Source organism: Chlorocebus sabaeus, chromosome 26, assembly GCF_047675955.1.
Source record: "Chlorocebus sabaeus isolate Y175 chromosome 26, mChlSab1.0.hap1, whole genome shotgun sequence".
In the NCBI taxonomy this organism is placed as follows: Eukaryota; Metazoa; Chordata; class Mammalia; order Primates; family Cercopithecidae; genus Chlorocebus; species Chlorocebus sabaeus.
The window spans coordinates 41,013,084-41,036,293 of NC_132929.1; the positions used below are offsets into that span (position 1 = coordinate 41,013,084).

At 51.0% G+C, this 23,210-nt stretch overlaps 1 protein-coding gene across 6 annotated transcripts in view; it reads right to left on the reverse strand.

The window, feature by feature from the left end:
* Nucleotides 1-23,210, reverse strand: part of IGDCC4 (immunoglobulin superfamily DCC subclass member 4) — a 40,822-nt gene that overhangs the window by 10,386 nt on the left and 7,226 nt on the right. For 3 of the 6 annotated variants that reach the window (XM_073012240.1, XM_073012239.1, XM_073012236.1), the window contains exons 2-12: nucleotides 18,809-19,159; nucleotides 17,978-18,119; nucleotides 10,993-11,129; nucleotides 9,144-9,284; nucleotides 5,080-5,235; nucleotides 3,986-4,399; nucleotides 3,316-3,480; nucleotides 2,528-2,665; nucleotides 1,477-1,647; nucleotides 263-499; nucleotides 10-111 (exon numbers count right to left, since the gene is read on the reverse strand). In XM_073012240.1, the coding sequence (XP_072868341.1) occupies nucleotides 10-111; nucleotides 263-499; nucleotides 1,477-1,647; nucleotides 2,528-2,665; nucleotides 3,316-3,480; nucleotides 3,986-4,399; nucleotides 5,080-5,235; nucleotides 9,144-9,284; nucleotides 10,993-11,129; nucleotides 17,978-18,119; nucleotides 18,809-19,159 (2,154 nt within the window). Of the gene's footprint in view, nucleotides 1-9; nucleotides 112-262; nucleotides 500-1,476; nucleotides 1,648-2,527; nucleotides 2,666-3,315; nucleotides 3,481-3,985; nucleotides 4,400-5,079; nucleotides 5,236-9,143; nucleotides 9,285-10,992; nucleotides 11,130-17,977; nucleotides 18,120-18,808; nucleotides 19,419-23,210 lie in introns of those variants that run through there. The other 3 variants (XM_073012237.1, XM_073012238.1, XM_008016243.3) reach the window with 3 other exon arrangements.

The following is a 23,210-nucleotide window of genomic DNA, read 5'->3' on the forward strand; positions in this document are numbered from 1 at the left end:
GGCCCTCACCTGGTGCAGGCGCCTTCTCCGTCTTGCCCTTCCACACTGCTGCATAGCCGTCCTCATGTTTGTTGAATGCCACGAGCTTCACCTCATACAGCTGGCCAGGGACTGGGGAAGGTTACAGGGCTTAATAGCTAGGGGGACATCTGGGGTCACTCTCCTGTCCACAGAAAGCATCCCATCTCTAACTCCTTCACACAGCTTGCCCGGTCCCCCCTGAAGCTACATCCCTCTCTCCCGCTCCCCCAGCCCTCCTCACCTAGCTGGGTCAGCTCGTACTGCTTCACTTTCTTCTTGAGCCGGACGGGCCCCACATCCCAAGCCTGGTCTCCACGGCCCCCTGGTGGGCGATCGCCATTGGCCTCCTCCTCAGCCCCCACCTCCCGCCAATATAGTTTGTAGCCAGAGATCTGGGTGGGGTGAGGGGGTGGCTGCCATGACACGACCAGGGACTCCATCCTTGCCTGCACCTTCAACTCTGCAGGGGCAAAAGGGACTGGGGGCAGAGGAGCAGGATGGGAAAATTAAGGAACAGAATGGGGAATGAGGAGAAGGAGGCCAGGGATAGGAGACAGGGAAGAGGCATGAGGAAGAGGCAGTAAGATGGCATTCAGTGAGAGCCTTGCCAGCATTCTCCCAACACATCACCACTCAGCCACCACTCTTAGTGCCAGGCCTGGGCTCAGTCTAGAGGTGAACTCACTATTCTGCAAGCACAGAGTGCAGGGAATGCAGGGGTGTCTGCTGGGCATTTGCAAAGGAGTCAGCAAGGAGCACCTCTGGAGCAGGCTGATAGCACCTGGCACAGAATCAGCCTCTGTGAAGTCTTCTGAAGGATCAAATGTCTGGGGCAGTAGGGGTGGTGGTTGCTGACGCCAGGAAGGGGGGATGCCACCATTACAGTAGGGACACCCACTTGAGAGTGAGGAGCTTACAATGTGTCAAACACACTGTGTATATGCACTTTGTATATGTATTATAACTTTATTCTTGCAGCCCTCTAAAATAGTGAAAATATACTACAACCTTCACTTTACAGATAAGAAAACTGAAGCTCAGAGAGTTACGTAATTTACCCAGTGTCGTACAGAGAGCACGTAGGCCGGTTTGGTCAGCATTTAATCACTCTTCTATTGGGCCTCTCAACAAAACATCATCATCATCCTCGAAGCAGCTACAGTTCAATGAGTTTAACTAAGCACTTTAGTTACAATACATTATTCAACCTCATGCCACTCCTGGGCAGTAAATGAAGCCTCAGAATGGTTTGTCCAAGGTCACACGGCAAATCGAAGGGACACCAGATCCCAGCCCTTCACCTCTGCACCTGGGCCTCGCTCACCCATCAAGCAGAGGGAGCCATGGAAGGTCTCTGATGGAGGGTGGGGTGGGGGGGTGGGGCACTGGGTCCCAAGGACACACGCACACCCACACAGTCACACACACACTCCTGTCTCTCCTCTAACCCCGTACCGTGGCTCTGGTTGTGCATACTGGGCGTCCTGTGCTGCATCCACTGGGAAGGGGCCCCGAAGCCGGCTGCTGTACCAGCCGAAATCCGTACTCGATACACCTTGTTTGGCTGAAGCAAGTTCAGCGTAAGCTGTGTCTCATTTCCTTGCACCTCAGTAGAGAAAATCTGATCTGCAGGGACAGAAAAGGTGGGCTGTTGGGTAGCCACCTGAGGACCAGGATGCTAAATTCTCCTACATGGCTCTTCCACCTCACATCCTGGTTCCTCCGTGCCCATGGGAGCCTGAGGCATTCTCAGCACTGACCCCTCAGTGCCTGGGCAGACTCTATGGCTCCAGGGTGGACGCTTGAGCCTCCACCTCTGGCTGATGCAGGCTATCAGCCTGGGCTCAGCTGCAGAGAGAATGATGGCAGGCTTTCCCCACTTCCCCAGGAGCTGTCAATGACCATCCCCCGCCAACACACACACACGGGATGCAGACACAAGGGGCTGACCATGAAGGCCAGCAAGCACTGCCTGGCTTCCAGAGCCCTGAGGGCCACCATGGCCACTTCCTCACCCTTCCCTCCTTCCTCACCTTTCCCTCCTTCCTCACCCTTCCCTTGGTCCCTCAGCCACCTTCCTTCTCTTAACTTTTATCCTTTTATTTTTTTCTGAAACAGAGCTTTGTTCTGTCACCCAGATGGGAGTACGATGGCATGATCACAGTTCCCTGCAGCCTTGAAATCCTGGGGTCAAGTGATCCTCCCACCTCAGCCCCCCATTTCCCAGATAAGGAAACTGAGGCAGGGACTCAGTGGGATTACATACTGCAGCTGTAGAGGGATTGGGGTGAGAGCCCAGGCCTCCCTCTGCCTTAAGCTAGGCCCCTCTATCTTCCCTTTTCATTCCTGCCCAGACCCCTGTTTTTCAGGTTCACCCTTCCCCAACCCCTCCCTACTCTGCTTCCTTTTCCCCGACTCCGCTACCCTGCTCAGGTCTCCAGCAACCCTGACCACTCTTCGCATTGATCATTCCCAGACCTGCCTGCAGCCCACCCGCCCCACTCACCTTCCTTTCCCAAACCGTATTCTATCTTGTACTTCACCACCTGCCCATTGCTCAGGCTGGGGGGCAGGGGCAGCCATGCCACCCTGATGTCCGAGGGGTTGGGGCTGGACAGGGAGAGCTGGGGTGCTGCACTGGGGACTGAGACAGAAGAACATCAGCGTGAGCTCTGCTCCACCGACGTGGAAGGTGAGGCTCAGGAGCGATCAGAGACTTGCCTGGGTCACACAGCAAGTCAGAAGTAGGCCAGGACCAGGATCTGAGGGAGGAAAGGGAGCTTCTCAGGGGAGCCCCAAGCTGAAGGATGAGGGGACATCTTTCCCACTCTGAAGCTGGAAAAAGTCTTGGAGCACAATCTTCCACATCTAATGGGTTAATGTCACTGACCCCTACCCTAGCTGGATGGCACACAGGTGTCAGGGAGAACTGCATGACACAGGGAATCATCACAAGACCTGGGCTCAAGTCCCAGCTGAACTACTGACCTGGGCAAATCATTCTCATTTTCTGGGCATCAGTTTCCCCAACTGAGCATGACACAGGGAATCATCACAAGACCTGGGCTCAAGTCCCAGCTGAACTACTGACCTGGGCAAATCATTCTCATTTTCTGGGCCTCAGTTTCCCCAACTGTAAACTGAGGAGAAGAGCCCCTGTCCGCTCTCTTATAGGGTACAAAGATGATATGAGCAGGTAAAAAATGCCTTTACATTAGTAAAGAGAGGGCGAGCTCCCCTCCCCAGGGAATTCTCTTTACCCCAAGCTGCCCATTGCAGGTTCAGAGGCCCTACCGTCATCCAGTGTGTGCACCAGTGCTGGGGTGGAGGTGCGGCTGGCCCCCAGCTGGGAGTAGGCCACCACGTAGAATTCATAATCTGTGTTGGGTTCCAGGTCCCGAACCTGTAGCTCCGTGGTGTCGTTGTTCACTGCAAACTGGTATTCCACATTATCCATGCCTGGTGACACAGGGGACAAGGGGACTGTCATAGTGCCACTCCAGTGCTGGTTAGCTGGAGTTTGTCTAGGAATCCTTCATATTGTCCTGGTGTCTATTTATAGCTAAATCATCCCAGATAATCTAAGCAAGAGTGTATAAACTCCCTCCGCTTCCTGTCTCACTCTATAATTCCTCCACTGGTTAGGGAGTGCTTTCTGGAAATGACCTACCTCTCCAGTTAGTTAACTGGGGTGGGAGGTGGCTCCAGGAACGTCCTCTCCCTCCTCTCTCAACAAATATGACTGAGGGAAGCAGTGGCCCTTCCAGCGCCAACTGCCTAATCCATACCTACCATACCTATGCGGGTCTCTAATATGGGCTCCTACCCCAGTCCATCCTCGCTGCAGAGGTACCCATCAGGCAACCCTTCAGTCATCCGACCTGAAATCCTCCCCGCTGCACCCCGCCGGGGCCTGCGCTGGTGCATCCCCCTCCCCGGTGCATCCTGCCCCAGGCCGACGTACCCCGTGCCTTCTGGTAGTGGAGAGAGAAGCCGATGATCTGCTCGCTGTGCAGCTCGGGCCGCTCCCAGGCCACCAGCACAGCGGAGCTGCTCAGTGGCGTAGCAGTGACCCTCGTGGGGGCGCTGGGCAGCCCCTCGCGCACCACCACGGCCAGCGACGCGGCAGCACACGCCATTCCCGCGATGTTCTCAGCCACGCACTGGTAGTAGCCCGCGTCCTGCAGGCCGATCTGTGTGATGACCAGGCTGCCACCGCCGCCCTGGACCTTGACGCGCCCGTTTGGCCGCAGCGGCGCCCCGTTGTGCAGCCAGCGCAGAGCTGGCTGCGGCTCCCCCGACGCGCGGCACACGAAGCGCGCTGTGCTCGCCCGCGTCCGTGACAGCGCCTCGGGCGCCTGAGTGATGGCGGGAGCCGCTGGGGGCGCGAGGGGCGACGCTGAGCGCGGGGGTCCCGCCACTAAGGTCTCTGCCCCTCCCCCCAGGACCCCAACCCTGCCCCCCACCGCCCTTCCCCCTCCCTTTCCAATCACTCTAAAGTCTCCCTGATTCACCCTTTCCAAACTACTTCCGCTCAGCGCAGACTTACCCCTTCTTCTCCCCACTTACCCCAGCCCCACAACGACCATTCTCTTTCTCTTCCAAAACTGTCCCCAGGCCGCCTCAGCCTCCCCTAAATATCGCTCCTCCCGGATCTAACCCCACCCGTAATTTACCTATCTCCTTCCTCCCTGACCTCCGATGTCTCCCGCACCTATCAGATCTGTTCTGCCCCCCAGTTTTCATAGTACCACCCAGATCACTCCACTATCCCCCCAACAATCCCAGTCCCACCTCCCCGCTAATCACTCGCGCCAGGCCCTAATCACCCCTCTCCCTCCATCCCCAGATTCAACGCCCCGCACTCCGTCCTCCAGTCCTCCAGTTACCTAGTCCCCATCCCTCGCCCCACCTCCGCCTTACTAGGGACTCCTCCCCTGAGTTGGTCCTCCAGGAGCGCGCCTGAGTCTCCCCAGCACACCCACCTGTCCACTTCCCCCTGCCTTATTCACCCCAGCCCCAGACAACCCGCTCCCTCCGCCCTTCCGTCCGCCTCACCCAGCACGCGGAGCTCTGCGGCGGCAGTGGCGAAGTCGCGCGTGCGGGGCTTGTTGGCGCGGCAGACGTAGACGCCGGAGTGCCGGGGCTGCGCGCTGGCAATTAGTAGGTTGGTGCGGCCCAGGACGATGACATCTGTGGAGATGGGCTTCCCGTCTGGGGAAGGAGAGGGAGACGCGCTGGAGGGGACGCTAGGGACTGCCCTTCCATTCACTCTCCGGACCTCAGGAACACTCTGCACCCGGGTAAAGTGAACACAACCGTCCCTGGTCCGACTCTCATTTCCTCCTCTTGCCGGGACTCTCTGAGCCCTGCTGTCTCCATCTGTAAGGGGGAACTAGCCCTTAACTGGCAGGGTTTCCATGAGGGTTGAAAGAATGTGAGAACCCCTGGCACAGTGCAGGCATATATTAATAATAGGTGCTCATACGCTCGACAGTTTTCATTACTAAATTCATTTCTCTTAAGAAGGACATGCTCCTTCCCTGGGGTCCCAGCCCAGTACTATGATGAAGCTAGGGCTGGTAAGGTCATACCAAGACAACGATTTGAATGTGCACAGATTTTTATCTCAATGTGAAATGAAAACCATTTAAAAAGCCCTTGCCTTGTAGACATGAACAGAAAATCTAGAGAAGCAATGCAAATAGCCAAGAAACACAACTTCATGTCATCAAAGAAAGGCACTTCAAAACAGATGTTAGGCTGGGCATGGTGGCTCACGCCTGTACTCTCAGCACTTTGGGAGGCTGAGGTGGGAGGATCACTTGAGACCAGGAGTTCAAGACCACCCTGGGCAACATAGTGAGACTCCGTCTCTATGAAAAAAAAAAAAAAAAGATACTAAAACATAGATGTTAATTTTCACCCATCAACTTGAGAAGATTTTTTAAAATAGTAAATTGCAATGCTGGAGAAAGGGCCATAAAGGAGCTTCACCTAGGCCTTGAAGCCAAGGATTCCATTTATGCGTACCTATCCTAGGAAGATGATCAGAATTACAGGCAAGTTATTTGTGAACAGAGCAGATCACTGCAGTGTTAACTGTAACAGTGGACAACTGGAAAGGACTTAAAAATCCAACAGCAGGAACTGGTGAATTATATCATAGCTATATTCAAAGTATGGAATATTAGATAGTCATTACAATTATTTTGAAAATGTTTTAAAGATGGAGAAATGCTTATGATATACTGTTGGATGAAAATAGGACTTGGAACTGTAAATGCAGCACATGTTCTCAATTTCAGGGAGAAAACTGTACATATGCATAGAAAAAAACTGAAAGAAGGTATACTGGTACATAAACAACTTTTATATCTGAGTGGTGGAGTGTTTTCTGCATCTATTTTTCTTCCTAGTTTTCTATGGTGAACATTTACAACATTTGCAGTCAGAAAACAAAACAGCTGGGTGCGGTGGCTCACACCTGTAATCCCAGCACTTTGGGAGGCCGAGGCAGGTGGATCACTTGAGATCAGGAGTTCGAAACCAGCCTGGCTAACATGGCAAAACCCCATCTCTACTAAAAACACAAAAATTAGCTGAATGTGGTGGTGTATGCCTATAATGCCAGCTACTCAGGACTCTGAGGCAGGAGAATCATGTGAACCCAGGAGGCAAAGGTTGCAGTAAGCCAAGATCATGCCACTGCACTCCAACCTTTGGAAACAGAGCAAAATTCCAATAAATAAATAAATAAATAGAAAGAGAGAGAGAGAGAGAAGGAAGGAGGGAGGGAGGGAGGGAGGGAAAGAATGAAGGAAGGAAGGAAGGAAAGAAAAAGAGAAAGAGGAAGGAAGGAAGGAAGGAAGGAAGGAAGGAAGGAAGGAAGGAAGGAAGGAAGGAAGGAAAAGAGAAAACAAAACAGGCTGGGTGTGGTGGCTCACGCCTAGATCACGAGGTCGGATCACAAGGTCAGGAGATCGAGACCATCCTGGCTAACACGGTAAAACCCAGTCTCTACTAAAAATACAAAAAATTAGCCAGGCGTGGTGGCAGGCTCCTGTCGTCCCAGCTACTTGGGAAGCTGAGGCAGGAGAATCGCTTGAACGGGAGGCAGAGGTTGCAGGGAGCCGAGATCGCGCCACTGCACTCCAGCCTGGGCAACAGAGCGAGACTCCGTCTCAAAAAGCAAAACAAAAAACAAAATCAAAAACAAAAACCCATGCTCCTTCCCTGACTTAGTGGAGTAAGTTCCTGGAAAGAAAGCAGTGCTTGGAGTAGGAATGAAGCTCCTTTCCAGCCCTTCTCTTCCTAGGTGTCAGGATCCTCCGGGACAGCAATTCTCAAATCTGTACAGTGCACATGAATCACAGATGAGCAGGGGACCTTGTTAAGATGTAGAGGCCTGAGGCAGGGCCCCAGACTCTGCATTTCTAACTAGTCCTAGGTAGTAGAGCTGAAGAGCACACTTTCAGGTGCAGAACTGGGCGCAGTGACTCACACCTGTAATCCCAGCACTTAGGGAGGCCAAAATGGGCGGGTCACTTGAGCCCAGGAGTTTGAGACCAGCCTGTGCAACATCTAGAAACCCTGTCTCTACAAAACAAACAAACAAACAAACAAACAAAAAACAAGTAGCATAGCGGCACATGCCTGTAGCCCCAGCTACTCAGGAGGCTGAGGTAGATCACCTGAACCAGCAAAAGGTGGAAGCGGCAGTGAACTATGATTATACCACTGCACTCCAGCCTGGGTGACAGGCAAAAAAAAAAAAAAAAAAAAAAAATTCCTAGATCACGACTCTCCGGGGTGAAGAAAGGAGTCTGCAGTTTTAACAAGTCCCCTGGGTGACCCTGATGCATAATCAGGAATTAAGAAATATTGACATTAGAACTTCTAGGTGATACCACAAGTTTATCCCAGTAGTACGAGGGTCCTGCTGGCCCCCTAAGTAGGCAAGTGTCACAGGTCCAACAAGGCAGTGCAGGCCAGACAGTTGCGAAAATCCCAGCACTGTTCTATTTTATCAGCTCAGTGGTGGTACATATTAATAGTTGTTCAATTTATTTTATTTAAACTATATATATTCATGATATACAGTTTTGAGTATGAGATATAAACTTATTTTTAAAAAAAATACGTATAGAGTAACAGAATGAGTTGGGAATGGGGTAAAGAGGACTGAATTTAAAATTTACTTCTGCCATCAATTTGGGACAAGTCACTTTTCACCAACAAATGGAAACAAAAATAACCCTTGCTTTCTTTCTACAGGACTGTAAGAAGTAACGTACCAGAAAGAGAACAGACTCAAAAGCTTGGGTCCCGGCTCTTCCACCTGCCTCTCTGAGCCTCAGTTTCCTCATCTGCCCACTGGGAATAATAGTTCTGGCCCCTACTCTCCCCAAAGGGCTCTTGGAGGCTGACAGGAGAACAGGTGTGAAAGTGCTCAGCAGACTGCACAGTGACATTTGGCCCAGCACTGGCATTACCCTGATGGCATCTCCAGTCACTCAGTGGCACTTCTCAGTTGTAGCCTGATACTGTCAGACCTCTCTTCATAGATGTGTGTTTCCTCTTCCTCACTAGACGATGATTCAGAGGGCAGGGTCCCTGCCTCTCTAGATTTTGTTCACTGTGCCCAGCATGATGCCAGTCACACAAAGGCAGCAGTATGCTGGGGTGGTCCCAGAGCTGGCCTTATAGTTACACAGACCAGCAGAGGGATCTGGTTCCACCTGACTCACTGGCTGTGTGGCACCTTCCCAGCTCTCAAGTACTCACTGGTAACACTGTTGTGAGGAACAGAAATACGTAATTACGGTGGAGAACGTAGCTCAGCACCTGACCTCAGGAGGGCTGCAATAACTGTTCTGTAAGTGGCAGCCTGGAAGTGCTTTTGTAAAGCACATGCTACACAGAGTGACAAAGAAGTCTGTCCAGTTCCCCTCAAAGCTCTGACCTTGTCCACCACACCCAGCCCTGGGAGAGGAGTTCCTGCCACACCAGAAGGTTGGTGACCCCTGGGCCATCACCCATACATCCCCCTGACTTAGGGGCATGTGAGATGCCACATCCTTCCCTTCCCATGCCCTCCTTCTCCCACCCCCTCCACTCACCTTGTCGGACCCAGGACACAAAAGGGGTGGGGTCAGCTGAGGCCACACATTCCATCACCACACTCTGGCCAGACACCACCGTGGTGTTCTCTGGGGCTGCCACAATGACCACGTCCTGCCCCCTGGTGGACGCCAGGGACCCTGGCAAGAAGACAGACAGAAGGCAGCCTTACCATTAGGCATTTGCCATTCAATACCTCACCTGAGTCGCACAGTAACCTGGTGAGGTGGTACTGGGGGCAGCAGCAATGATTCCGTCTGTCAGATGGGAGATGTAGCAATAAAAGTCAGCAGGGCTAGGACTGGACCTCTGAGCTGTTTCTTTTAGAGTTAGAAGAATTGCCTGGGCTTCAGCTCAGCACCAGAGAAATGATCAGACAGACCCACATCTACCTCCATTCTTCCCTCCCAAATGCAACCCACCATCTAGGCAGAGAACTGTCAGGGTCACGGGCAAAGCACCAGACTTGGAGTCAACAGTTATAGTTTCTAGTTCCAGCACTGCCATTAACGCACTGGGTGACCTTAGGCAAATCCCTTCTCCAAAGGGTCTTGGATTCCCCAGTGGAAAAGGCAGACAGTGGACTTGAGTTTCTGCCTGGGCGGCAGCTCCCTAAACAGATTTTTCTGCCGAGTTCTCTGTGTGACCCTGGCCCCCTGGGTGGAGTGGTGAATATCTGGATTGTCCAGCAGGTGGAGGCAGAGACCCTCAGACTGGGAACAGCCCACCAGCACCAGCTAAGCCCAGAAGGAATAGGATGGGGACAGGGTGGGGGTGTGGAGAGTGGGTGGGAGGTGGGAGCTGGGAGGGATGCATGGCAAAGGGCAGGAGGGGAGGGGCCCCTGAGGGAGGCTTGAAGTGAGATCTGTTGGGCACCTGCCAGGTGCCAGGCAGTTTCCATTCTTTTTTTTTTTTTTTTTTGAGATGGAGTCTCGCTCTGTCGCCCAGGCTGGAGTGCAGTGGCTTGATCTTGGCTCACTACAAGCTCCGCCTCCCGGGTTCACGCCATTCTCCTGCCTCAGCCTCCCAAGTAGCTGGGACTACAGGCGCCCGCCACTACGCCCGGCTAATTTTTTTATGTTTTTAGTAGAGACGGGGTTTCACCGTGTTAGCCAGGATGGTCTCGATCTCCTGACCTTGTGATCCGCCCGTCTCGGCCTCCCAAAGTGCTGGGATTACAGACGTGAGCCACCATGCCTGGCCTGCACTTTCCATTCTTATCTCAAGGACTCTTCGAGCCTCTCTGAGCTGGACGTTTGATAAGGAGCCCAGGGTCACACAGATGGTGAGCAGAGAAGTCAGGATTCAAACTAGGTCTTTCCAACCCCAAAGTCTGTGCCCTTCCTACTCCATCACACTGGGGCAAGAGCTTTTCAAAGAAACGAGTAAAGGACAAGAGCACTAGGCCACAGGGAGCCAGATTCGCAAGGCACAGAAAGCAGAGAGGGATGAATCCCCCGGTGCCTGAACTCCTCAGTGACTATAGAAGGGGAGGAGAGAAAGGAGCAGAGACCAGGGCTTCCGGGCGCTGACACGGCCTCAGATGCCTTGCCTCCCCACCTCTGTCCCCAGCCTTCGACACTCCATCCAACCCGAGAGCACAGAGGCTCTGCATGAAGAGAGGAGCCCCGCCCTGGGAGTCTGGGGTCTTGTGTTCCATCCCAGTTCTTTCTTCCCTGGTTTGCTGGGTGGCAGTACCCCCTCTGGGCTTCATCGCTTCACCTGTCAATGGGACTAACATTTATCACCTACTTGAAGGCAAGGCCTGGACCTCTTGAGGTCCCTCCCAGCTCTGAGATGGCTGGCTGCAGAAACCCCCAGGTTTCCCCACCCAGCCAGCCCCCTTACCTCTGTGGGCCACACTGAGTAGAGCCTCCTGGCTGAAGCGCTGGCTAGCTGAGTTGGTGGCCACGCAGCGGTAGGGGCCTGCATCACTCTCCTGAACATCCAGGATCTGAAGGACGCCGTTGGGAAGCATGATGAGCCTTGGGAAGAGGGGAGCGGGCAACTGTGAGGTGAGCAGGGGGGCCACAGGGAGGATGGCTCATGGTAAGATAAATGCAAATTAAAACTCTAAGATACCAGGCTGGGCGCGGTGGCTCACGCCTGTAATCCCAGCACTTTGGGAGGCTGAGGCGGGTGAATTACCTGAGGTTGGGAGTTCAAGACCAGCCTGACCAACATGGAAAAACCCCGTCTCTACTAAAAATACAAAATTAGCCAGGTGTGGTGGCTCATGCCTGTAATCCCAGCTACTCAGGAGGCTGAGGCAGGAGAATAGCTTGAACCTGGGAGGTGGGGGTTGCAGTGAGCCGAGATTGCGCCATCGTGCTCCAGTCTGGGCAACAAGAGCGAAACTCTGTCTCAAAAAAAACTCTAAGACACCATTTTCACCTATTAGATTGGTGAAAATCAGAAGGCTTAATAACACTCCATGTGGATGAGGGAATGGGGGACGGCACTCCTGCCTCAACGGTGGCCCTGCCCATACACCATCTGTCCAGGGCAAGTTGGTGATATCTCAACATCAAAACTTCTAGGGCTCTATCCCACAGATACTCTCAGATGTGTGCACAAGAGCACATGTTAAACGATATTCACTCCAGCACCGTCTGTGATAGCAAAAGACTGGAAACAACCCAAGTGTCCATCTGCAGGGTGGGAACTGGCTAAATTGGTTTGGGTACATTCGCACAATGGAATGCTAGGCAGCTGCTAAAAAGGAGGCAGCTCTGTGTGTGCTGATAGAGGGCCATCTCCAAATGTGTTCTGGTACAAAACAGTGTGTGTGGGGACATGTAGGCTTCTATGCTTGTGTATACACTGAATGTTCCTGGTGTTGGTGGTTGTCTCTGGAGAGGGGACCTGGGATCCAGGGGACTGAGGGTGGGAGGGATTGACTTTTTATTATATATCCTTCTATACAGTTTGAATTTTTTTACCCCTTGCCCATATTACCTTCTCCCTCCCTTGATAAAATATTCTTTATTCACATTATCTCATGTGACCCTCAAAACAAGCCCAAGACGTAGAGGGGGTCACGACCTCCATTTTACCAGTGAAAAATAGGCTTGGAGGGAGGAGGGTATTTTCCTGAGGTCTCATAGGTGGAGCAGAGTGAAAGCTCGAACCCAAGTCTTCTGGTGCCAAATGTCATATTCATCCTACCTGCCTGTCTCGGCAGTCATTGGATGGCTGAGAATGCCCTTGGAGAGGACGTGGTCTCCAAGCAGACCCAGCCAACATGTATGTTACTTAGACGGGGCATGATGGATGAGGGTGTTCCCTGCCCTCTGGGCTAGAGAAATAGAAAGGTCCAGAGACCTTGCTTGAGAAACGATGTAATCTGGGATAGGGAGGTCTCCATGGGGGTTGGGATATTGGGGACCAGAGTGGGCTCTGAACTCAGGAGGGGGTGAATGGGTCCCTCAGAATCCTCCAACTGGGATCCCTGCAGGGTCAGCTCCAGGTTGAGAGTCCTAGTTTATCAACAGAGCAAATGGTACTGGCCTCTGGGATGTAGGCTGGGTCAAGGTCAGAGAGGGAAGAGGGCAGTTGTGCGCTTGGTGGAGATCCCTTAGCTCCTGGGGAAGTGGGGTCTAAAAAAATCTAAGCATGGGACAGGAGAAGTAGCTCAAAGGCTGGGAAGGAAGAATGTTCTAAATAGGGGCCCTACAAACATGCCGTGGTCCAAAGACTTAGAGGACTTAGAAAAAAAATACAGCCGGGCGCGGTGGCTCACACCTGTAATCCCAGCACTTTGGGAGGCCGAGATGGGCGGATCACGAGGTCAGGAGATCGAGACCATCCTGGCTAACACAGTGATACCCCGTGTCTACTAAAACAAAACAAAACAAAACAAAACAAAACTAGCCGGGTGAGGTGGCAGGCGCCTGTAGTCCCAGCTACTCGGGAGGCTGAGGCAGGAAAATGGCGTAAACCTGGGAGGCGGAGCTTGCAGTGAGCTGAGATCCGGCCACTGCACTCCAGCCTTGGCGACAGAGCGAGACTCCGTCTCAAAAAAAAAAAAGAAAAAGAAAAAGAAAAAAACCCCATAAATATGCCCTGCTCTTTCCTGCATGGCGCAGGCAAACCCACCTCTGCCCCCAGCCTCTTACCCTCAGTTCCAACAGCTATCTACATAAGTGCTGGGGCAGAGCAAGAGAAAGGGACAGCGAGGCAAGTGTGGCTAGAGGGAAATCCTGGGCCAGCACCCAGTCTGTTGCCAGAGAAGAACGGACAGAAAAGGACGAATTGGGGAAGGACAAGAAGGACCCACCTAGCAAACAGGCCCCACCCCCATCCATCTAATGTGCTCTTCCTCCAAGATCTTTCTTTCTCCTCTTTTCCCCTCCGTCTAGCGAGCTGACTATGCTGCTGAGAACTGCCTACATTTCCTAACCCCAATGTTTCTAGGTCTTTCCAGGGAAAAGTGTGCTTCAAGTACTCAAGAGCTAGTCTCTCCTTTGAAAAACAATAACATTCCCTTAATTATGTGTGTTGAGTGAATGAATGAATGAATAAATGAATGAATGAATGAATTCCTTTCCCCAGATATGGTGCTATTGCTGCAGGCGATAGAAGCAAGGGGGAACCACTTTTAGTGTTCATCTAAAATCTTCTCTGGCCGGGCTTTTTGGGAGGCAGAGGCAGGAGGATTACTTGAGGCCAGGAGTTGGAGACCAACCTGAACAACATGGTGAAACCCAGTCTCTATGAAAAAATACAAAAATTAGCCAAGGCATGGTGGAGCACACCTGTAGTTCCAGCTATTCAGGAGGCTGAAGTGGGAAGATCGCTTGAGTCGGGGCGGTAGAGGCTGCAGTGAACCACCGCACTCCAACCTGGGTGGCAGAGTGAGTCTCTGACTCAAAAAAATCTTTTGCTTTGCTAAAATGTGTTTTTAGCAGCTCTGTCCTTGGAAAGATGTTCAAGATCTATTAGTTAGTAGGGGGAAAAAGTAAAAAAAAACAGTGTTTATGAAGAAATTCTACTTTTAGAAAATAGAGAAAAGTTATGTTAGGATATACATAGAAAAAGTCAAAGGTGGCAAAGCTTGTGTGGTTTATGGGGGTTTTCTGCAGGAGTGGGATCGGGGGATTCTTATTTATTGTGCCTGTTAAGAGGGTTTTTTTTTTTTTTTGTGCAATTAATATGTATCCATTAGGAAATATAAATTTTTTAAATGTAAATTGCTAATAGTCTGTGCCCTTGTACACTTTGCTTTATAACTTGGGCTCTAACACAGAAGCACTGTGACATGGTGGAGAGAACTGGTTTCAATGTATGTGATTTTAGCAAGTGACATTCCATATCTGAGCCACAGTTTTCTCATTTGAAAAATGGGTTAAATAATTCCTGTTCTGCCTACTTCACAACTCTGACCCTCTTAATGTGTTTTGAGCTCACATTAGATAAGGGACATAAACATATTTATGAATTGCAAGCTCTAAACACATGTTTACAATGGTGTAACCCATATACATATTTCAAAAGACTGCAAGGAAACTCTCACATTGGTGAAAGCTGTGTTCAGTCAGGAGGTGACTTTTTTCCCCTTTCTGTAAAGTTGGTATACTTTACCATTTTAAAAGAAATTCAAATTTCATATAAAATAAAAGCTACTTATAGAATGAAAAACAATCTCAAATCAAAAGGAAGGGATTATTCTTTTTCCAACCTCAAACCTGAGTCTGCTGCCCCTACCCACAAAAGGCCACTTGGGTCCTAAGGATTAAAGAACACAGAAGAAATGACGCAGCTGCTCTGAATTTCCCAAGGGCCAAGGAGCCCCCACCCTAAGCCCTTGAGATCCACCCAGGGCAAGGGGATACTGGCTGGGAGTCACATGAGATTGACAGAAATGGCAACCACTGGGAGAGGGTAGGGCAGGAGCCCATGTTATTTAAGTCCCTTAGTTACGTGTTTCTTATGAGTGAATGGCGATAATAAAATTATTTCAAGTGGATCCAGATACATGGCTTTTTATCCTAGACGTTATATTATTTATTTTTATGGCTGTCTTCTATTTATGGCAAGTGTTGCTGGTTTTCCATTTTATTGCAGTGAGATAATGTTCCTTTTTAAAATGTGTTCAAGTTACAAAAGAGCGAGTTGATGTAAAGAAAATTATTAAGTGATTGTGTAAATGGTATAAGTATGGTCACAGTTATGAAGATGGTTTGTGAATGCCTGGGATTTGGGAAACATTGCCCTCATTGATTACTGGTTCCCATGGAAGAAAAATTATCCCCTAGATTATCCCCTATTATTAGAAAATAGTATAAGTACCAGGGATTTGCCTTGGGCTCTAGTCTTTACCATCAGTTTCAAACGAAGCACATACACCCTGATGCAGTGTGTTTATTAACTGCACATGTGCACACACTACACCAAGGCATATGGTCTCCTTCAAACCACTGGGCTGAGTTTATGAATAGCATATTTGTGTATGCACTATATCTGGGCATGTGTAAAAATACATACCTTGGGCATAATCAAGTTGCTGTTTTAGACATTTCTTTATTCCCCCTACACAATGTGCCGGGACATGCGAGCCCAGCTTATTTATAGATGAGGATCACTTTTCAGAGGACTTGGGGGCAAACACTCCCAGAGTCCAGAAACTGGCAGCTCTGGCCTCCTGGGTTAGGTTTGTGGCTTCAGGGGATGACGCCTGAGCTAGACGTTGGGGATGGTGGGGAGGTCTGAAACCCACTGGTTTGCTGAGAAGCTTTGGGGAAGTAACTTATCTGCTCCCAGCCACAGCTGGACTACAGATTTCTAAACCCACCTTTAATTTTTTAAAAAAATTATAGTTGTAATGTGATACAAACTCCTTCAGACCTCTCTGGTTCTGCACCCAACTACCAAATGACACCTACCAGAAGCCTGTGTATCCTCCACACAGGGTGCTGGAGTCTGACACTCTTGAGTACTAAGCTGTGTGACCTGGGGCAAGTTATTTCTGTCTCTGATCCTCCAATCCCTCATTTAACAATCCAGATAGGCCGGGCGTGGTGGCTCAAGCCTGTAATCCCAGCACTTTGGGAGGCCGAGACGGGCAGATCACAAGGTCAGGAGATCGAGACCATCCTGGCTAACATGGTGAAACCCTGTCTCTGCTAAAAAATACAAAAAAATAGCCGGGCGAGGTGGCGGGCGCCTGTAGTCCCAGCTACTCGGGAGGCTGAGGCAGGAGAATGGCGAAACCCCGGAAGGCGGAGCTTGCAGTGAGCTGAGATCCGGCCACTGCACTCCAGCCTGGGCAACAGAGCGAGACGCCGTCTCAAAAAAATAAAAAATAAAAAATAAACATTTAAAGGGACTAACATTCTATAAAAGCCACACTTTGGGAAACCACAATCTAAATCAACTTTCATTTGTTTTCCCTTTCATTTTATAGGTGGGAAGGAGAATAGGCTAGGTGAGAAGTGAATCTCTGAGGACCAATGGGGCTAACCCATCACCAAAATCAACAGGATCTCTCTCTCTCTCTCTCTTTTTTTTTTTTTTTTTTTTGAGACAGGGTCTCGGTGTGTCACCCAGGCTGGCTGGAATGCAGTGGCATTATCACAGCTCACTGTAGCCTCGACCTCCAAGTGATCTCTCTCAGCCTCCCAAGTAGCAGGGACCACAGGCGCCACACTGCCATGCTGGGTTAATTTTTGTATTTTTTATACAGACAGGGTTTCGATATTTTGCATAGGCTGGTCTTGAACTCCTGGGCTCAAGCGATCCTCCTGCTTTGTCCTTCCAAAATGGTGGGATGACAGGCGTGAGTCACCACACCCAACCAGGATCTCTTATGTATGGACCGCTCATCCTCTTCCTCCCTCACAACTATCTTGTGGCTTTTCTACCCCAAAGTTTCTCCTACAACCCCCAATTTTATCCACACATGGGCAAAAGTCAGAGGAGCTGGGACAATGCGACACAGGCAAGAGAAGGTTGGTTCCAGAGGAGAAAGGGCAGTGTTTCAGAGCCTGAGGAACCCCACTTCCACCAGGACGGGAGAAGGATCTAGCTGGTAACTACAGCTATGGAGATATAGTGGGAGGACTGCAGGGTGGCTGGGAAAGGCCTTGGAGCCACATTTCCAAAGATACGTAAGAATTTAGCGGGTGATGACTGAGTCATGAGACCAACTCAGAGACCACAGATGCAAATGAGCCTTGTGGTTTCTGGTCACACTGTATACACATCTGGACCTACCCAGGAAGCCACAAGAGGGACCAAGCCCAGGGCCTAGCCTCTGCTTTCCTTCTGCCCTGGAAACTCTTCCCTGGGATTGCTCTACCCATCCATTGCCTTTGCAGAGAAAGAGGAGAGGGAAAGAGGAAAGACCTCTACAATTCACTTCTCAGAGGGCTGCGCCCCACTGGCTGGAACTGAGAGAGAAGTGATGCATCTAGAGTGGAAACTCCGGAGGAACCCTGAAAAGAAAAAACCTTCCCAGCAGCCTCTGGGAGCCCTCAACAGACAACCAGCATTCTGCCAATGGCTCACGGCATGGCTTGGGATAAACCACAGCTCCTCTCTGGCCCTCAGTCTCCACAGTAAAGCAAGGGGTTGGACTAGATGTGCTGGGAAGGACTCTACTACGACACCCACCCAGGCTCCACAGCTCAGTGGGTGGTTCTCCTCCCAGGGAGCAAAAACTTCTTGTCCAACTTCTCTTTGGGACCAGACATGAGCCAGGAGTCAGGCGGTGCTTGACACTCAAGTCAGCTTAGGTAAATGTAGCTACCTTGACTCTAAGAATCTCAGTTCTGAGCACACCCCAGAGCCCTCTCTACCCCGCCTACCGGGACCCGCTCCCCTAGGCACTCACCGAGGCTCCTCAGGCAATGTCACCTGGTCCTTCTCCCAAGAAATGATGGGAGCTGGCAGCCCTTCAATGTGGCACTCAAAGCGAGCTGTCCCGTTCTCCTCCACCGTCTGAGACTCCGGGTGCAGAGAGAAGTCTGCAAGTGCTGGGGACAATGAGACACAGGCAGGGACGGGAGAGGAGTAGGAGAGAGAGGCCACAGCAAGCACAGTGAAACACATCCGCGTGGAGACACAGAAACAGAGTCATAGAAACACAAGCAGAGCCAATTCAGACCGAGGGAGACACAACAAGAAGTGGTGATTAGTGGTCAGATGCTGCCAGCAGAATGAATTCCAAAGCCCCCCTGCCCAACATCATCGTGATGGTCAAACTATACAGTAAGATGCACATTTCTTCTGGCCTGAAAGTTATTTCATGGTGATCTGTGCCTCCTGAGAGGCCCCTAAGGGGTAAGGCTGGAGCGTGGGGTTTGACTCCACATGTTCCACCTGCCGTGCAGGCAGGAGTTCCCTTAGGAGGCAGCTTTGTGCCTCTGACACAAAGGGGGCACTCTGGCAGGCTCCCTGGAGGAAAGCACAAGCCCAGACTCTAGGACTCAAAGGGAAAGAAAGGCAGAAGGAACAGGGGAGTGGAGAAGAAGTGGGAAGATGATGGAATACCCAAGAATGAGGATAGACAATACCAGGAAGAGACTTATTGAGCAGGATGGGAGGCAGGGAAAGGGGGAGTGGGCTCAAGAGAGAGGCATTTGTGCAAGTAACTAACTGCAGATCCCACTTCACACACCCCAAGTCTAGGTTTCAGCCTCAGCCCCCCGATGCAAGCACTTACTGGCAAGCTTGATGACAGCAGCCTGGCTGGCCAGCACTCCGAGGGGGCCGTGGGCCAGGCACGAATAGCTGCCTTCAATGACCCCCACAGCCTCAGGGACTGCCTCGTCACTGCCATTGGGTGCTAGTGGCTGGGACAGCCACAGGGAACCATTGGGCAGCAGGTGTAGGTGGTCGTGCTCCAGCAGGGTGTCCCCATCCTTGCTCCAGGTCACCCTGGTGGGGGGTCCAGTGGCAGCAGCCCCCAGGCTACAGTTCAGCACTGCAGCCTGCTCTGGGCCCAGGATCACTTGTAGCGGCCCCACTCCACAGCGCAGCTCCACAGTCGTCTCCTGGGGCAACAGCAGCCCCCCTGCATAGAGGAGGAGCATGGGGCCATCAGTGTGTGTCCCCCCACCTCCCACAGCCTCTGCTCCTGAGTCACCCGAGCAGGGGGGCAAATCAAGGAGAAAGACCTGCATCTGGATCCCGGTTCTCCCCTTACTAACTGTGACTTTGGACAAACTGCTGCCCTCCTCTGTGCCTGTCTTCCCCTGCTGCTCCGTTTCCTCATAGCAGCATTATTCATAATAGCCAAAGAGTGGAAACAACCCAAAAGCCCATCACCTGATAAATGGATAACTGGATTACTCAGCCATCAAAAGGAATGAAGGACTGATGCATGCTACAAGGTAGCATGAAAACTTGACGCTAAGTGAAGGAAGCCAGTCATAAGATGCCACATTTTGCATGATCTCATTTCTATGAAATGCCCAGAGGAGGCAAATCCATAAAGACAGAAAGTGGATTAATGATTATCAGCGACTGGGGGGAGGAAGGACAGGGAGTCACTGCTAATGAGTACAGGGTTTCTTTTGGGGGTGATGAAAATGTTCTAGAATTAGATAGTGGCTGTGGTTACACAACATTGTGAATATGAATATACCAAAAACCACTGAGTCGAACACTGTAAAGGGTGAATTTTGTAGTATGTGAATTGTGTCTCAATTGAAAAAGCATACCAGCCTGGGTAACACAGAGAGACCCCATCTGTACAGATAATGTAAAAAGTTAGCTGTACGTGGAGGCACGTGCCTGTGGTCCCAGCTACTCAGGAGGCTGAAGCAAGGAGGATCGCCTGAGCCTGGAAGTTCAAGGCTACAGTGAGCCACGATCATGCCACTGCACTCCAGCCTGGGTGGCAGAATGAGACTCTGCCTAAAAAAAAAAAAGCATAGCAATTCCTTTCTCATAGGGCTGTTGTAAGCATTAAACGAGATGATGTGTGAGAAAAGAATATAGTGGATGGGCGCGGTGGCTCACGCCTGTAATCCCAGCACTTTGGGAGGCCGAGGCAGGTGGATCACGATGTCAGGAGTTCGAGACCAGCCTGACCAACATGGTGAAACCCCATCTCTACTAAAAATACAAAAACCAGCCAGGCGTGGTGGCGCGCACCTATATTCTCAGCTACTCAGGAGGCTGAGGCAGGAGAATCGCTTGAACCCAGGAGGTGGAGGTTGCAGTGAGCCAAGATCACACCATTGCACTCCAGCCTGGGTGACAGAATGAGATTCTATCTCAAAAAAAGGAAAAAAAAAAAAAAGCACAGTGCCTGACACAGAATGGGGGCTCAGTAATGTCATTCCCTACCCTGGAACCTAACAGATGATATTGGTCATTATTATCCAATCAAAAATATGCCACTGGAGGCCAGGCATGGCGGCTCACTCCTGTAACCCCAACACTTTGTGAGGTTGAGGGCCGAGGTAGGAGGATTGCTTAAACCCAGGAGTTTGAAACCAGTCTGGGTAACATAGGGAGACTTCATCATTACAAAAAAAAATTTTTTTTAATTAGCCAGGCATGGTGGGAGGATCCCTTAAGCCCAGAAGGTTGAGGCTGAAGTGAGCTGTGATTGTGCCACTGCACTCTAGCCTGGGTAACAGAGTGAGATCCTGTCTAAAATATATACATATGCATATGTAGATCTCTCTCTCACTCTGTCTCTCTTTATACACACACACACAGAGGCTAGAAAAATACTGTATCCAAGAAACATTTAAAATGTATTATAAGTGTGAGAAAGTGTGTGTGTGTGTGTGTATGCTATATATTTTGAATGAACAAAACAAAAATAAGTCCCAGCTGGTTGGGGGAGCCACCTGGATGAAGGGAAGTCAGACATTTCCCCTTCCCCGACAATGAACTAAGTGAGCAGATCCTGCTGGGAATTAAGTGCCCCAGGTAGGGACTAGACTCAAGCCGGATTCAGAGCCAGCATGAGAGGAGGCTCCCATGGCTCATTCCAGGCCCTGGCAGCCTGCAGCCTGGTCTGTCCTGGTGACTGGAGAAGCTCAACACTCCCTGCAGCTAATTTACCCAAGGCCATGCAGGAGGCCAGAGCCAGGATTCAGGTCTCCTGACTCAATCCAGGGTTCTTTTTTCTCCCAAGGCCCCAGAAGAGCCTACAGACCCCAACACTGCCCTTGCCACAAAGGGGAGAGCAGGGAAAGAGCAGAGGAAGGGAATGCCATCCCAGGGTCAAGGCAAAAACACACAAAGGCCAATGTTTATTATTGGAACCAATATTCAGCAGGACCCAGCCACCATTATTCATAGAGAAATGGTTGGTTCTCCCTGTTGTGTCTCCCAACAGTTTGACCTGCTGCCTCCTTGTCTTATAAAAGCTCAGTGGCCCAAGATCCTTTCTTAGGCTCTGGTCTGACTCCTTACTTCAAGGCAGAATGGCATGTCTGAGAGGAACCAGGGATAGAGGTTGGGACAATGGCCCATACTCATTACAAAGCAAGTCTGGACTGACAGAGCCACATGGGGACATGCACAAAACAATGGTGAGGGAATCAGGAGACCCTGGGTTCTAGGTCCAGCTCCATCACAGTCTAGCCATGTGGTTTTGGCCCAGTCTTTTCCCCTTCTGGACCCCAGCTCACTGGAATGTAGCAGGTGACCTCTGAGATTCTATGATTCTATGATTATTTGCTGACATGGACACACCTATTTCTGAACAAACATAAAACACCATTGAGACCACACACGATTGGTAAACATAGCTTGGCACTCCTGAACATGTGCACCTCAGTCTCTGCCACACTCACCACACCTGGACACACAGGCCAACATTTAGAACCCCTGTGAGTCTCCAGACTCCCTTCCCACCACCTCCAAAGAGGAACAAGAGTGAGGGGAGAAGAGCAGTGATGGCTGTGTGAAATAAGGAGGCCAGGGCAGAAGCCAGGGCTCTGAGATTGCAGTGTGAAGGGTGGACGGAGAGACAGGACCTGACCTGGGCTGCTGCCTTTCTTAATTCATCAGATGGGTTCTGCTGGACACCTCTGGCTACACAACTGGCCTCAGCAGTGCTCGTATGTTCAGCAGGGAGAAGTCCCTGCCCTCATCAAGTTTCCATTCTAATTGGGGAAACCAATGTGGCATTCACGCTACTATGGGCCACGTGCTGTGGTGGAAACAGCTTTTGACCTTGGGGAAGAAGATCAAGGTTTCAACCTTGCTGCTCTACCTACCAGCTCTGTGACAAGCCACTTACCGTTTCTGGGACTCAGTTTCCACATACATAAAATGAAGATGACACCACTAAGCGTGAAGGAATTAAACAAGACAATGTATGTCAGGGCTACAGCTCAGAGCCTAACAGACATCACTCAAGGAATGGGAGCTTATTCTTTGTTTGTTCTTTCGACAGTTGTGCTCTGTTGCCCAGGCTGGAGTACAGTGGCACGATCTGAGCTCACTGCAACCTCCACCTGCCGAGTTCAAGTGATTCTCCTGCCTCAGCCTCCTATGTAGCTGGGATTACAGGCATGCGCCATCACACCTGACTAATATTTGTATTCTTAGTAGTGACAGGGTTTCACCATGTTGGCCAGGCTGGCCTCGAACTGCTGACCTCAAGTGATCTGCCCGCCTTGGCCTCCCAAAGTGCCGGAATTACGGGCATGAGCCACCATGCCCGGTGGAGAGCTTACTCTTTAAAGGCACTTTGTAACTGTAAAGAGCTGTACAAGTGCTATTTGCTGTTCTTATCATCCAGTCCTTTCTATCTCTAAGGCCCTAGATGCCATGATTCAAGTACAGGGTAGGGGGAAGGCAAGCCCGGCTCTCAGCCCAGCGGCTTCCAAATACCCATTCCAGCCACTAAGCAGTAGGTTTGGATTTCAGGGGAGAAAACCCCCACAGGACACGAATCCCTGAGCCCTTCGGCAGCCTCCCTGCCCCCTAAAGCATGTCCCGGGCTTGGAAAATCCCCTGCTGCGCTGAACAAACAATGTGAACAGTTGGGGCCCGAGCAGCTGCTGGGTATGTCAGCAGCCTGGGCTCTGGCAAGCAGGACGGCCGCCAGAGGGGCTGGCGGCTGGCTGGGGAGCCCAGAGGAGGCTCCGATT